The sequence below is a fragment of the Neolamprologus brichardi genome, chromosome 15 (genome assembly GCF_056152115.1).
Source record: "Neolamprologus brichardi isolate AB-2024 chromosome 15, ASM5615211v1, whole genome shotgun sequence".
NCBI lineage: Eukaryota > Metazoa > Chordata > Actinopteri > Cichliformes > Cichlidae > Neolamprologus > Neolamprologus brichardi.
This window is the reverse complement of record NC_142118.1, coordinates 4380236-4395925: the sequence shown is the minus strand read 5'-3', so window position 1 is coordinate 4395925 and position 15690 is coordinate 4380236. Positions and strand designations below refer to the sequence as shown.

Sequence of the window (15690 nt, the reverse complement as noted above, 5' to 3'; positions counted from 1 at the left end):
TCTGTTAGTGCGGACCATTAAGCATAAAGCCGACACGATCTTGATGATTATAGGTCACCTGTAGCCTTAGCTACTATAATGTAAAAAGCTTTAGAAAGAGTTCTGTTGGATACGTTAAATACGTTCATCAATCAAGGGGAGGCGATATTTCAGTAGGTAGAGCGATCGCCTCATTGGAAGGTCGGGGGTTCAAATCCACCGAATGGCCCTGAGCAAGGTGCTGTCCCTACATACTGCTCCCCGGGTGCTGGGTTGGTGGCTGCCCACTGCTTCACTGAGTGAATGGGTTAAATGCAGAGAGTAATTTCCCTAAAAGGGATTAATAAAAAATCTAGACATAACCAGTTTGGCTTTAAAGCTAAAAATGGCACAATTACTGTATGTATTATTCAAATAAAAAAGGGCAAATTCATTTGTTCTTGTGTGATTATGTAAATCACAGGAAGTTATCTGTTAAGTTGAGCCAATGACAGGTGCTAAAATAGTTGAGAGTTGTGAGAGTTCTGGCTTACTCACTTGCAAAAAAAGAGGTTGAAATAAAGATGTGGAGACAGCGTTTAAGCAAAGAGGATTTCTGTCCTTTTTATTCTTCGTGTTGATGATTTGTTGAAAACATCGAGGAACCTTTCAAACTGGCTGCATGATTGGTAAATGTTTATCAGACCATATTATGTAGCAGATGACCTTGTGATCTTCAGTCATAGTAAACGCTGCTCTCCAGAAACTCCTTCACATTCTTCTTCTGTGGTGTGGAAATGATATCAGATACAATCCCTAGAAGAGATCCACCAACATTTGTAGAACAAAGGACAAAGTTCCCCTGCATTTGAATAGTCAGATAATAATCGTATTATCTGTAGTATGGTCAAATATTACGGATCGAATGATGGATGATGAAGATATTTATAGGCAATGAGGAATGATGCAGGAGCAAACATCCTCCTATGCAAAGTTTTTGCAAATTTTTTCTCTATACAGACCATACTTTACACCTCTGTATAGGTCAGCATACTTGTGGACAAACTACAGGAAAGCCAGTTTATGAAAACTATAAACACGCAGCTTATGACGATAACATGAAATGGTTCGGTGCGAGCGACGCGTTTGTAGCTGCTGAAGTCACTACATGTAATGCCTTATTGACAAATCTTAGCATTTATTGACACGGTTGATACTTCTGAGAATGACATTGATGTGGTCTCAGTGGATAGACTGATTGGGCCTACACATCATCGGTCACTGTTACAGTGGTCTCCTTGTGGGTGTCGTTTATTTGATTTTTACCTTATTTTCTGTGTTTCATGTAGATTTTGTTTGCTTTACTGAGCCATTAGTCTGGATTTTTTTAACTCATTAATTATTGCTTAGTATTAGTAAACATGTGAGGAACAGGATCAGGATGTGAGGCACATCTATCTATCTATACTGTAAGGGTGCACTGACCTTTTCCCTGCCTCTAGGTGTTAATATGAAAGATGAATGCGTGTCTGTGTTAACACCGATTTTTCTTCAGCAACAAAACTGCTGACTTTCAGCTGGCAGCAACCCTCCTTCGCTAGACTGAGAGCCCCTGTCTCGACTGGTTCCTATTTGATCAGCTCCAGTTCCACTGGGACGACCTTTTGCTGGGTTAACAAAATGTCACATCTGAATTCACTGCAGGCATCAAGTGACTTGGAGACATGAGCCAAGCTCCAATGGAACAGATTGACACCAAAGCAGCAGTGACTGAAGAAAAGGGTCACGGCACGCCAAGAGTCCAGCAAGTTTTTTTTATACTTGCAGGATTTTCTGAGTTTTGGCGAGCTGCTGGCTCTTCAGCTGTAATAAAACTTGTCACTTTTTCTTTGAACACCTATCCCTGCAAACTTTGTGTATATATACTAAAAAAATCTGGCAGTTTTCTTCCAAGCAAATCATTAATTCATGTTATAACAGTTTAAATTCACTGCTTTAAGTTTGAATCACTTGTAATTTTAAAACAATTACTGTTTTAAAAAACAATTACTGATTGTTTGCGCTCCTTTAAAGCAAAGCACCGTGCTGGGAGAATGTACAAGTGTAAATTTAATTATGTGGACGACTGATAAACAATTACTACACTGTGAATTTCATTAATTATTAATGGTTGTTGCGCCTGTTTTGTGAAGCCTGGTGTGAAAGCTTTTTCTCACGTGACTTGGCCGACGCATAAAGCAGATATCTCACATTACTTGTTCTGTTCACTACAAATAAAAAAAGATGAATACACACAAAGATGATTCTTTTTCCCTTCTTAAAATCTTTAGGCCATTCCTGCTGCGACTATGCTAAAGGTAGAAATTATACCTGCACAGGTGCACCATTGTGCTTCTTCTAGTGTTTTCACCAGGATAGTAATCTCTGGTCCCACTGGGGTAATTCTCCCTCCACGGTGACACAGGCTCCTCTGTTCTTCATTGAAGTCTCAATTTCACTCATTCATTCAGCTGGTCATTTTTTTCCCCCTCATTCATCCTAATCCAGAAGCACAGTCACATGATAGCATCTGAGGCCAAAGAGAGGGTAGGCATCACCTTCGATTTCTCTGCGAGCGGTAATGAGACGGTCTGCTTCACACCAGGGGAATTAATCAGTGTGCAGGAATTACCTATGTAATTGACTGTAGAATCAAACCCAAACCCATCAGGGTCCATCACGCTAACCTTTTCTTTGCTTCTTTTCTCCCCTCCTCACTGCCCCTGTTTTTAATCCCTGCTGCTGCCTGGCTGGAAGATTGCTTCGATGCGTGACGCTGATCAATCGCCTCGTCGTTGGCGGATGGGAAAAAAAAGGTCCTGCGATTACTTTTATAAAAATCAATGAGTCAATATTCCAGTCCACTTTGATCACCTTTAACTGCAAACTGCCACTTGCCCTGTAGTCAATCCCGCTGATGATAAAGATGGTCAGGAGCAATGGAGACACTGAATTAAAGAAAAAATGTTTGAGGCTGTCAGGCTGACAAAGCAGAGACGGAGAGAGTCAAAACTAGCAGGGGGGTGATGCATGCTTGGTTAGTGTGATGTTTATTTCAGCACCCAAAGAACATAAAGTGTTGTGAGTATGACTGCGTGTGTGTGTGTGTGTGTGTCTGTGCGTGTGTGTGTGTGTGAAACAGGTCTAAAATAGGAGTGTGTGGGAGTTCTCCCTCCAGACCTGTCAACTGACAGACAGTTTCATGCCTCTGTGAACTAAAATGTCTCTGAGCAGAGTCCGCTGGGAGGTATGGACGAGCCATACTTTATTCAGTTCATTCACATTTACCACACAGGCTAAAAAACACTCAATTATTAATTTTATTAATTTCTGTATTGCTCTACTATACCCTAACACATTTTACAACAGATATTCCAGAACTCTTGATATCAGTGTTTTAAGCTTTATAAATGGGAGAAAAAAAAATGCAGTGCCAGTTTAAAATGTGCCTGTTCAGCGCGAACGACTTGCAGCACCAGTGAATGATTGGAGTCACTCGTGGAAAGAGGAATGGGGCATGTCAGCAAAATACTCAGCTGATTCAGATCCCCAACATTAAGCTGCAATGATTTAACAGCACTGGTCTTGGACTGCAATCCTGATATAGGACATGAACTAGACTGATCTTCTATCCACTTGATGTTTAAGGAGACTCTCTGCTGTTTTATGGAGAAAATAGCCAAACAAACACCACCAAGCTCAGTGTTCTTAGCTAAAACTAAAGAGGAGACAGAGTCTTCAATTCATAAGAATCGAATAATAATGGATCGTGGCTGAGTCAATAATTTCATATATGTTGAATGAACTGTAAGTGTAACATCGAAAATCAAAAACTGTAAATTAGGCGACTTCATTAATCACAAGAACACTTGTTCTTAGGGTCTAGGGCTGCCACGATTAGTCGACTAGTCACGATTACGTCGACTATCAAAATCGTCGACAACTGATTTAATAGTCTACACGTCGTTTGAAGCTTTGTAAGATCACAAAAGACGCAGGAATAAGTAGTAGGATTTAAGAGTGTAATAACGGACTGAAACAGAAGATGCCAGCTGCCGGTAAACCCCGAAGAAGAAGAAGAAGCTGTCCCAGAATTCATAGCGCAGCCCAGCTCAGTTTCCAACAATGGCGGCAGCTAGTTAGTTTTAATATTACTCTTATTATTCTTTCTGGGTCACAAAATAAAAGTTTAACATATTTTCAGGCGAGAATGTAGCTGTGTAAACCTCAAATATCTGCTCAGTTTATCAAGACACCACATATTTTCAAAAGCGCTCCAACGTTTTCGGAGACGTTTGTTACCCACTAGCTCGATAGCTAGCCGGGGGCAAGGCTCACTAGAGCCCGTGAGAACACCGGACTCCCGGCAAATCATTTTCAAACCCACCGCCGTCTTTCCCTACATAAACATATAAGTCACTTAGATAACTTAAAAATGTTATTGTTTGGCTTTTTTTTAGTATTTTATTTGTTCCTGAGTAAATCGGTTTGGCTGAGATTAAAGTTATAGTTTTTACACAGCTGAATAAACGTCAAGCAGACAGCTGATTATCAGAAGTGTGAGATGCTCCAGAATTTACTCCGGTGTCCTGTTATATTTTAGATAGCAAGGAGTTTATTAAACTTCACCGAAACAATCTGCAAATTTCATTAAAATTTAATAAACTATCATCTTGTCTTTATTTTTAGTTAGCACAGACCTTAAACATTTAAAGCTGTAAGCTAATGATAGTTATATAAGAGCAGATGCTGCTGATGCAATAAGCTGTACGCTGTACGTCCAATGGATGCATGATCTGATTAGTCGACTAATCGCAAAAATAATCGGTGACTAGTCGACTATCAAAATAATCGTTTGTGGCAGCCCTATTAGGGTCTAAAGTTCAATTGTTCACTGAGCCTTTTTGTAAGCTTCATCTTCTAGAACACTGGAAGCACAAAGAGATATATAGTTTAATGTAATTCTACCAGTTTCTCACTTTGTTTATCAGATGTACAAAAAATAATGTGGGAAAAAAAACACATATAGCGAGTCATCATTACTCCCTGAAGTCTCCTTTTACATTGTGCTTCAAATCTCTAAAAACATCAGCGCTTATTTGAGCAATTGTGATCCATAAGGATGTAATTACTGATATACTTCAGAAACAATAATGGACTCAGATCTGCTATTTCAACACACGGCCATGTGAACTAATCTAAGGCCTTTCAGCGGGTGAAAAATGTGCTACCAGCATCCATCTAAGTATATCTTAAAGGTTAACACTCACCGTTGCACGTCAGCCTGTAAGCAAGGCTCAACTATTATTTTTGTCTGACTGCAGGTGACTCTGTACTGCAGATGAGGCCTGGGTTTCAATTACAGTTTTATCTCCCTGGGGTGTGGACGAATTGATGGTAAGGGTTTGCATAGCCTACGGCAGAGGTTCATGAGCGCATCATTACATCACCGAGACATACAGTAAATAATACCTCTACATAGCACAGGTATTATCTTTCCACACACAGACACACACACACAAATCAATCACTGGCTTGGTGGTTAGCTGAAACATGGCTCTACTGGACTTTCTATAAATGCATCACAATGTACAATATGCCACCACCAGCAGAGGCATCTGGGTACACGTCAGAGCTATTATTAGGTTAGATATGATAAAATCTTCGTGTAAGCAATGTATCTTGAGTGTCTGTCACTCATTTTGTCATAATTATAAAACCCTATATTGTCATTATAATGCACTATGGCATACAATACCTGCGTTTTCCAGTGATTTACAGCGTACCGATGTCCGGGGGTCAGAAAAAGGCTTTGACCGCTCTTCATATCAAGTAATCTGAATGTTTGTGATGGTTGCAGCTGGAGCTCATACCGTGACCCTGTCCTTCATCAGTATACAGCAGACAGCGCAGCACTGATGATGGAAATAAACACTGCCTCTGCGAGACTTTTTGCTATGCAGGAGATTCAAAAAACATTCCTTTCTTGGTACTGTTGCTCTCAAACAACCAGCTAATATTTGTTTGGTTTATCATTTATTACAAATTTAACTGGGCTTTTTGGTTTTCAGCAACTGGCTCCGAGTCTGGAGCTTTTTTGGGGGTGCGAGCTAAAAATGAAACTAAAGAAAGAGCAAGAACTTGTTGAGGCACAGCTGTGAAAAATAACTGCCAGGGCCTTGGTTCTGCTACCGGTCTATAAGTTATAATCAGAACCCAGCTGCTTTGAATATGCGTTGAATAAGGTATGCTTCAGAAGACAAATCTAAACCTTGTAGCAACTTGCTGCGTGCTCGCAGGAGCTGTTTAGCACTTACTGCCGTGGGAGGCAGAGCTTTAGCCGACTTTGTTGGATCGGTGATAATGGCCTGCTGGCCTCTCCCAGATCCTGTTACACTGCTGGGGACACACAAGCTGCTCTCCATTTAGCAGCAGTCGTCTCTGCTGTAAGCCTAGACTGTAACAGAAGTGGTGGCCACTTCCTCTCACCTCAAAGTAAAAGTCAGGAGAAAGGAAGAATTCCTCCTCTGAAGGAAATTAACATTTTAGCCTTGATCCTACTGCAGTTTTATTTTCTATACATATAAGAAGAAGGAAAATAATACATCAAAAGTGCTGGAGTCGGTACACAGCACAAACGCTCTTTCACGAATTACTCATCAATCATTTGGTATTTTAACTGCGTCCTGTTGCTCTAAGATAATAGTTGTTCCCCAGCTTTGTTTTGAGTTAAGAGAGTTTTCCATGTGGCTGTCTGCAGATAACAGCATCAGTCCAGATGGTCCACCTTTGTAAACGATCTTCTTTGACAAGGCTCCAGACCATTTGTTCCCTCTCTGTTGATTGTTATTGCTCCTTTGGCAAAAGCCTGCCCAAGCAGACATGCCTGTATGTGTGTGAAATTCACAAATACCACAACAAAAAAATAAATAAATTCTGACAACAACTCCTCTGTCTGTGCCGATGACCATATGTGAGTCTATCTAAATATGTGCTATATACACAGTCAGTATCAGTACGATGCATGCACCACAAATAGGTAAGGACGCGATCCCTGTGTCTAGTTTGAAACGCACTGCAAAGTAATAAGTAGCTCGTGTCAGACTAAGGCTGGGTTAAGACACGGATATTAAATTATCAGACCAGATCCAGTCTGCAAATTCTGGCCTCCTGCAGCGTGACAGTGGATGTCTTAATTTGTCATAAAAAATGGAAAGATCTGCAAATGTAGTCCGGAGAACACTAAATCATTAAGCTTTTCCATTTTCGGGATGTATATTGCAGGCTGAAACCAAGGGGGGGACAATGAAAGGCTCACAATGTGCCCCTTGCAGCGTGCAAAGAGACAGAATGGAAAGCAGAAGTTATGCGAACATGGTTATGTTGAAGTTAGCTGTATGGTAAAGTCTACGCAAAAGCTCGGATGTGATTAGCTGGGTTGCTCTGTGCTCAGGAGAAGGAACACACTGTGCAGGAGCAAGCTAAACTGCTGATTTAATAAAGAAACAATATGAATAGACGGTCTGGAGCAGAAGCACCTGTAATAATGACCGAGGGCTTAACACGTGCAAAACAATATAAACAAATATGTGAAAGAGCCCGAGCTGACTTCTCTCCAGAGTCCACCTTATGGTTTGTTTTTTCTAAAGTTTAGAGTTTCCTCTGACCTCTGCTGCCGCAAATGCATGAAATAAAGCAAATACTCCACAAATAAATAAAGTTCTCTCCTTTCTTTTGTTATGTCAGATTTTGTGCCTCATATGAAAACATTTGGGGTATGAAACGTGATCACATAACTGTTCACATACAAAATTAGCAGGCTGTGGTATTTTATTATGATACTGGGGAAAATAGCACTTGGCTCGACCATAATTACTACGACCCTGTGCAATGAACCTTCAGTCCTGTTGCCTTTTAAATGACTACTTTGAAGATGGGGACCATCATTTGCCAACCTTAAAGCGACTTTGGTGCGTCAAGATGGCCATAGAATCTCAATGAGACAGTTAGCCTGCTATCTGTCTGCTATCAGTTTAAAATTAAAAGGACTCAAGCTGGTTTGTGATAATATAGTAATTAACTGTGACAAATTCCAACCCCCCAAAATCACAAATCTTTTGCTGTTTCCTGAAATTCTGTTGCCTTCTACATACACAGATTAACTCCTTACATTCAGAGTCAAGCCAGAAACTTCATTTGACTAAAGTTTTCCTAACCGAAACTGTCCTGATAGACACTGGTTTACTTCTGTTTTGGGCCTTTCTGTTTTCTTCCTCTCACAGGTCCAGGTTGGGTCGGGCAGACTGGGGAGGAGATATTATCGGTTCTTCCTTGGCCTTAAAAAGCAGCCCAGGCTTCCAATCTTCATCTGCTTAGCTGAGTGGTAATCAGGCCTCTTCATGAGCTTTTTTGTGTAGAGTATTCTTGTGTGTTGTTTTTTGCTCCTCTTCCAGTACGTTTCCCAGTAGGCCCGAAAAGCCGCTGCCATCATAACCTACTCACCTGTTTCGTCAAGCTGGTTCATTCATGGACAGCTTCCCTTGGAGCTGCCTCGGCTCCATCACCTGCCTGTCCTTCCTCCTGTGACCTGCCTGAAGCAAACCAGTATGCCCCTCCTGGACCCAATAGCCATCTGTTTACAAGCGATCCTGAACATTGTTTTTTCCCACTTTTGGGAAGTGCAATTTCACCCACCAGTTTTCCGCTGGATCTAACTCTCATCTCCTCCGTCTTTCTCTCTCTCTCAATGGATCACCTCCTGAGGCTCTGATTGCGCCCTGAAACTCGTCCATCATTGTTGTTCCCTCTGGAGAGTTTCTCAGTGCCGTTTTCCTGTGCTTTTGGTTTTAGCTTTTGTGGAAATAAAATTGTGAGTAGTGCACAGTTCAGCCTCAGCCTGGTCATGCGTGAGAGTCTGCTTCTTGACTGGAGCTTGCACCTTGACAAAACAGTACTGCATTAAATAATCCAAAAAAACTTTAGGTTTTAAGTCAAATATTCGGCCATTTTTACAGATTGAACACAACATCATAGCTGAATAATTCAGTGGCACAGTAAATGCTTTGGTTCACACACACATCCTTTATTAGCATTGCATAAGGCAAACATGCCTGCTATTTGTGTGCATATAAAATGGGTGGTCATTAGTGCTGCGCATTGCTCACTTGACCCAAGGGTATGTAATTTATTTCTGGAGCCACCCATCAAAAAGAGGTTGCCTCTTGTCACACAGACAAGCACCCAATCTAATCAGCCTAAATGATGATGGGGTGGACACATGCTAATTAGCATCAGCGCTCTGAGAATGCTATGACAAAGGACATTGTGCTTGTCTGGCTTTGTTATTCTACTAACTTCTTGTGCAGGATTTGTGTCAGTAGTTGTAAATGTGCACATTGTACAAACGATAGTGCGCTTTTCTCAGTCTGAATTTATTTATTTATTTGCTTTTTACAAAAAAAAAAAAAACATGTATGAATCATCATGAGTAGCTGAAGCCCATGGGCAGGGTGGCATAAATTCATCAGAGGTCAGACAAGCTGCCCACGCAGACACCCGCACACACACACACACTGCGACGAGCCAATGAACACAGCGACGTGCTCCAAATCTTAATGACAATCAGACAGAAATTCCAGCGCCGCTCAAAGACAATACGAGGTAACTCGAGCTGGAGTAGAAACAAGGGCTCAAAAGAGGCGTGCAAAAAAACAGCCTTTCCATCTGTAGCCCATTTCAAGCCAGTCTGTTGACAATGATTGCATTTGAGACCGACAATGTTCATCTGAGACGCAGAAGTCTCGAGCAGCACAATGAAAGCACTTCTGAAGCTTTTTCCTGACGTGTCATCATCAGCATCTCATCTCGCCCTGGCGAGTGTGTTTGTTTGCTGCAGTTTGGATTAATGAATGAATGCTTCTGAGGGAGCTCTTGAGTGAGACCAGAATAAGCAGCGCGAGCTTAAGAAAGCACAGAGCTTTAAAAATATCAAAACAACACAGTGAGCGTTGAGGGAGTTTTATGAGCGTTATGACCTGCGAGGTTAAAACTGAAAAGTTGGCGGTAATATGAAATTCCTTTCACTTGTACTTCTTCCTTATTTTGCCTCCTCGTGCACAACCTTAGCCAGAGAGCACTGACACATCACTATCAGTGGTCATAATGATTTTCTCCGTGTATCTACAGCACTCAGTTACCTCACAGCATAAACGAGGGTGCTTCGTGTATCGCATTTAGCTTCGTGGTGAATGTCTCCACATGTCTGCATATATTTACATTACAAAAACGCAGCTTATGAGCGTTTCTTTCGAGATGAAGTTAGCGGTTCAGTGAGCCTCACGAAACCTTCATCGTTTTGACAGAAGGTGAAAGAAGTGTGAGAGAGAGATGTGAAGGAGTTGAAGGAGAAATGCTCAAGAAGCAAGCCCTGACAAGCGCTGTCCATTTAAAGCAACTGCTGTCTGGTGTTATCTGTTTCCCACTGACATCTTCTGCTGACCTCACATCACGTCTCTGCCCCTCTTCTGTTCATCTCTTTCTTTTTTTTACACATTCTGCAGACTTTGCATTTTTTTAAAAACCCTCCTGCCTTCCCCTTATGACTATCCCATCTCCCTCTTTCTCTCCTTCCATCCTCCCCCCATCTCATCAACTCCTCAGACACTGTGTCTCACTGGTGCTCCCATTACATTGGCCAGGGTGCATCACCACTCCATCTCCCAGTAATGGATTTCCAATGCTTCGACCGTCTTACCTGTCATGTGGTCATGTCTCCTTGCTGGGTAGCATCGCTCTGTAAGCTTTTTAGAAATGCATGAATACTCTCCGCGTTATTGTACTCGTTCTATCATCACTCACTCCCCAGACAGAGCAGCAAAGCATGACCCCGAACCTCGCTTCTCCCGCTGCACAGAATCAAGCTGATGAAGCGTCTCATCACAAGACTGACTTGATTCAAAAGCTATTTGAATCTGAGCTATAACGCAGGGATGTATTGTAAAGCAGCAGAGAAGGCGCATCATTGTTTTAATCATCACTTGTTAGGTGGGAAATGAAGTGCAAGAACTTAATATGGCTTTTTTTAACAGCACAACAATGTGCCAAATTCTGTGATAGTTGTGTGCCAGACTTTTAAAAAATGAATTTACAAATTCTTTGCTTATATTCAACGGCTTTCTCATTAGTTTCGAAATAGTCCATTTGGATACCAAATTAGGAAACCATCTATGCAATGTTACTGAATTCAAATCACGTTCGTCAGTCTGGTCAGTGTCATCTGATCTTCACTTCCTTACCTTCATCTTCAAATCACTGTCAAAACTAAATGTGTTCAGACTGTGAACGCATTCGATCAGTTACACACACACATATATACACACATAAATTAACAGTCACCTGAATGCGAGATCGAAAGTTTAAACAAGATAATTACAGTAATTACACCTCTGGCACTAAAGTACTGCCATATCTGCACACGCACGATTGCTCTATTGTTAAATATCAATCATCAGAAGAACCAGAACAAAGTTCAGCCCAATCCACAATAGAGTTTCTGTTAGATGGATGGAGACGGAGTGTGAATCATAGTCAGGTTCACGCCCACACATGGCTTTCATTTCAGTGCAAAAATAAACTCTTCCAAAGCATATCGTCAGCCAAGAAAGCACATTGGTCATTGTATTGCTGGAGTTTCCTTCACAGACAGTATAAGACACTGTGAATGTGCGAATTAGAGGCTTACCTTTGGCGTTTTCGCGCACTTTCCGTTTCTGGCATCTTTTATGTATGCTATATCCAGAAGGTCTGTATCCTGTAACCAAGAAGAAGCACAGCTAAATCATCATAAATGTCAACCAATTTCAAATTTAAAGGCTTTAAAGGTTGTTTAGGACACATATTATGCCCGTGGTAGCTACTTTGATTCAAGGTGATGGCACACATTTCCGAGACACTTTCCATTTTACAACCTGCCAGCTCTAAACACTCACATGTGCTTAAGGACACACATTAACCTCAATATGGGATGTCACCTGGGAGTCATTCAGTGTAGACAGATGCTGCCCTGATGACACTCTGCTCCACAAAAGTGTCTAATTAAAACAAAAGTGAAATGTTCCCATATTGATTGATGACCTGACTAAATGAGTACTAGCTCTTTACAAACATACGCAAACACTCCAAATTGCTTTTGGAGTGTTTCCTCATAAAATCTGACACAGGATTATCCAGAAATCCAAAAAAAGAGTTTTTATTTATTCATTTTTTACAACAGAAAATGTCATCATATGCATCATATTACTAAAAGATCTGCTGTCAAAGGGGAAAAAAGGAGATAAGATGAAAAACTTCACAAGTACACAACGTTCTGCTGCTGCATTGTGTTATGCCAGGGGTGGAGCCGCATACGGCTCTTTAGTCCTTATAGTGCTGCTCCGCGTGGTTTGGGAAAATAAATTAGAAGTATTTAGCTGAAGTGTATTTTATTTATGTTAGTTATTTTTAACTTGTAGTTCTAAATTGGAAGATTATTGTGATATTGAAATATACAAATAAAATTATATTCTATTATTTTTTCATCGCTCAAAATAAGCGTCACACTCGCGGAAGCCGGTATACCCACCAAAACGCCTGCATTTATCAAGACTTTCAACCCCAGGTAGGCCAATTATGGATCTTCGGATCCATATTATGTCAGCAGCTCCACCATGAACTATGTTAAAGACGCCTCACAGATGACAGCTTACAGTCCTGCAGAGATAAAAGTGACTTCGTACAGCCCCGATTTGCAGACGCTGTGCGCAGAGGTTCAGGAGCAGAAGTCCCATTGTAAACATATCACAGCAGACCCCACGATGTTTGCATGAACACGCTTTTCAATATCTCTATATTGACCACTTTTCACACACGGTTTCTGTATGCATACAGCCGGCTGTAGCTTTTCAGCTCACAGCCAGACACACACCAACAACAACACAACAGCACAGATAGTGCAGACTTAAAGGCAGCGAGGCGTGATCGCGGGTGCCGCTTAGGTGCGTCCACCTCCCCTGCAGCGGCGCCGCAGGTAAAATACATATTTAGTAGGGGTGCAACAATACACAAAATTCACAGTTCGGTTGGGTTTGATACTTTGGTGTCACGGTTCGATATTTTTTCCGATACAAAAAAATGTTCTTGCTTTTTTAATTTGTCATTTATTAAAATTATAAATATATATTTTAACTCAAACATACAATTTTTAAATTTAATGTTGCTGAAACAATAAAGTAATAAAAAAAATCTATCTAATCGAGAAATCACTCATCTTTGGAAAAGAGTTTATTACAGAGAAATGTCTCTTTCCAAAATAAAAGCTATACTATACGCTTCTTCTGGGCTATATTCTCAGCAGCATATTAAACATATCAGGTCCCCATAAGGAGAATCATGTGCTAACGGCTGTCTGAATGACTCGGGTAAAGTTTGTAGCATGCGTGCTTGTTGTTTTTGTCTGCTTCCACTTGTCTTTGCACTAGGATGATGTCAGAGTAAATGTGCAGTCATATTCGTTGTGTTCCCACTAGTGCTGTCAGCGTTAATCTAAAATGACGTTAACGCCACAACACGGCAAAACTCCGTTAACGAGCTACCGCTGATCGCCCCGTGCGTGAGGCTGGACGGCAACACCTTAACGAGCTAACTGCGGTAACGCAGTAGTTCCCCCATGTAATTGAGCATTGCTGGCACATCCAACATATTGTTTTACTTTTGTCCATGACTCGCTTACCTTCAGGGTGATGCTTCACATGAAAACCAAAATAGTTCCAAAGGCCAGATCTGAATGAGGGTGGGGGAGGTTCAATTTGCCATGTTGCAACGAGCTTAGCTTCTGTCTTGCTAGCTTGTGCTGCGCTCAGTGGATCTGCGCTCGACAGTGCAGCCTAGGCGGAGTAGTCGAACGCAGATCCACTGAACTCTCAACACAGACAGCATCGTCAGAAGAAAAGTTGATAAAATAAATTAAAAATTTTGTATTGTTCGATACATATGCGTACCCAACCGAAAGCACTGTATCAAACATTCAATATCGATACGAGTATCGTTGCACCCCCAGTGTCTTTCCTTTTGTTATATTTCTTTAAGAGTTCAAAATGTGTTGTACCCTGACGAATCAGCCCTGAATATCACCACAGCTGTTATTCTATCACTGTCAGTGTTAATCCAAACAAAACCTGAACCTGATTCTTTATTAATCCAGCAGCGTCTCAACCCATGTCAGAGGTCCTTGTTTCATCATATTTCAACATTTCACATCAAACTGCTTAAATCCAGAGGCAAAGCAGGACCGCATTTAAGGCAGGGATGCAGAAAATGTAAATTTCTTTTAAATTTTTTTTACTAAAACTGAAACCGGGTGATTCTGAAAAAATCCTGTTGATGAGCTCTCCGTCCAGCTAGCAAGCCAACCATAGCAAAGGCATCTGATTGCAGTATGGACACACACCCACATACAGCATGCATCTATCAACCTGTGTGCATCCGTGCAACCATCGCTCCTTCAACAAGCTCTGTTTCATGCTTATTTGCAAAGCTTTAGCTTCTTAATCAGCCTGTAATGCATTTAGCAATGAGCAGACACAAGATGCAATAGCACAGAAGGCCCTTGGTGCTTCTGTTCCCTGCATTTTGTTCCCTTGTGCCTGTCACATGTGCAATGACAATAAAGTTGAATTCTATTCTATCAGTCTGGATTATCACACCTTCAATCTCTGAGAGAGAGCCAGGACATGAGGTGGAAAATTAACCAGAGTGAACTGTGTGTCCACTCAGCATTATCTGGGGAGACAAAAGGCAACGGGGGCTTGACTCGATCTCCAGCCACAACACTGATATCTGACAATCTCAGATACTCAAAGCTTGGTGGAAAATTGCACCTGGCCAGTGCTCCTTGCAAAACACATACCCACCTTAAGTCCCATTTAAATATATTTGTTGCTATATGGGGACCACGGATCATTTTGTTTAAAGGCATATTTCACTCAGGCAAAGCTGAGTAAGATAGCAATTAGATTAGCACTACAAATTGTTAGCAGGCTAAATATTTAAATTTAAAAATATTCCCACAGCAGAAATTAAAGTACTCTGTTTTACTGCAGTCCACCAGGACAAGTTATTCCTTTTCTGCAGTGCACATAGCATCAATTAGGCCTCTGCCTCTGAGTCAAAGGTTAACGCCTACATTGGGTCTGGAAATGCCTGCCTTTGAAGTCTCTTTAGAGCGCTGGCGCTCCACATGGGGGCCTGGTGGAACAGTGGGGCTTCGGGAAGTAGCTTGCTGATTCTCGCGGGGTACTTTTTGGTGCCCCTCTGGCTCCGCACAGTTAGCAGAGATCTAAGGTGGATAAGCGGCAAAGTGTTAACCTACAGTACAGAGTCGACTCATTAAAAATAAACTGCCTGTACGGGCGACGAGCTGCTCGCTGAGACGAAACGTGTGTACATCTAAAAGCTTCAGTGGGCAGAGGCTCAGTCATTGTTCACATGTAAATAAAATCTGATGCCAGTGACAGTTTATTAATAATGAGCTGGATTGATAACTGCAGACGCGGCACAGTTAGTTAATTAAAGCACTTTATTTCAGTTGAGCAGTCCAGCTATTAGTTCTCCTGTTTAATGTCTCTCATTTATTTTCTATGACATATGTTCTTTATCTGA

General features: G+C 41.4%; 1 protein-coding gene and 1 long non-coding RNA gene across 5 annotated transcripts in view; one reads left to right on the top strand and one right to left on the bottom strand.

The window, feature by feature from the left end:
• Window positions 1–8880, top strand: part of LOC148098375 (uncharacterized) — a 29083-nt gene extending 20203 nt beyond the window's left edge. Inside the window, exons 4-5 of one of the 2 annotated variants that reach the window (XR_015720683.1) lie at window positions 8280–8380; window positions 8451–8880. This is a non-coding gene — a long non-coding RNA (uncharacterized LOC148098375). Of the gene's footprint in view, window positions 1–8279 lie in introns of both variants that reach the window. The other variant, XR_015720682.1, reaches the window with a different exon arrangement.
• plcb1l (phospholipase C beta 1-like) overlaps window positions 1–15690 on the bottom strand; it is a 138904-nt gene that overhangs the window by 86332 nt on the left and 36882 nt on the right. For all 3 annotated transcript variants that reach the window (XR_015720681.1, XM_087851832.1, XM_087851833.1), the window contains exon 3: window positions 11738–11806. Coding sequence is in view for 2 of the 3 variants with exons in the window: in XM_087851832.1 (XP_087707958.1) it covers window positions 11738–11806 (69 nt within the window). In the remaining variant the exon portion in view is untranslated. The remainder of the gene's footprint in view (window positions 1–11737; window positions 11807–15690) is intronic.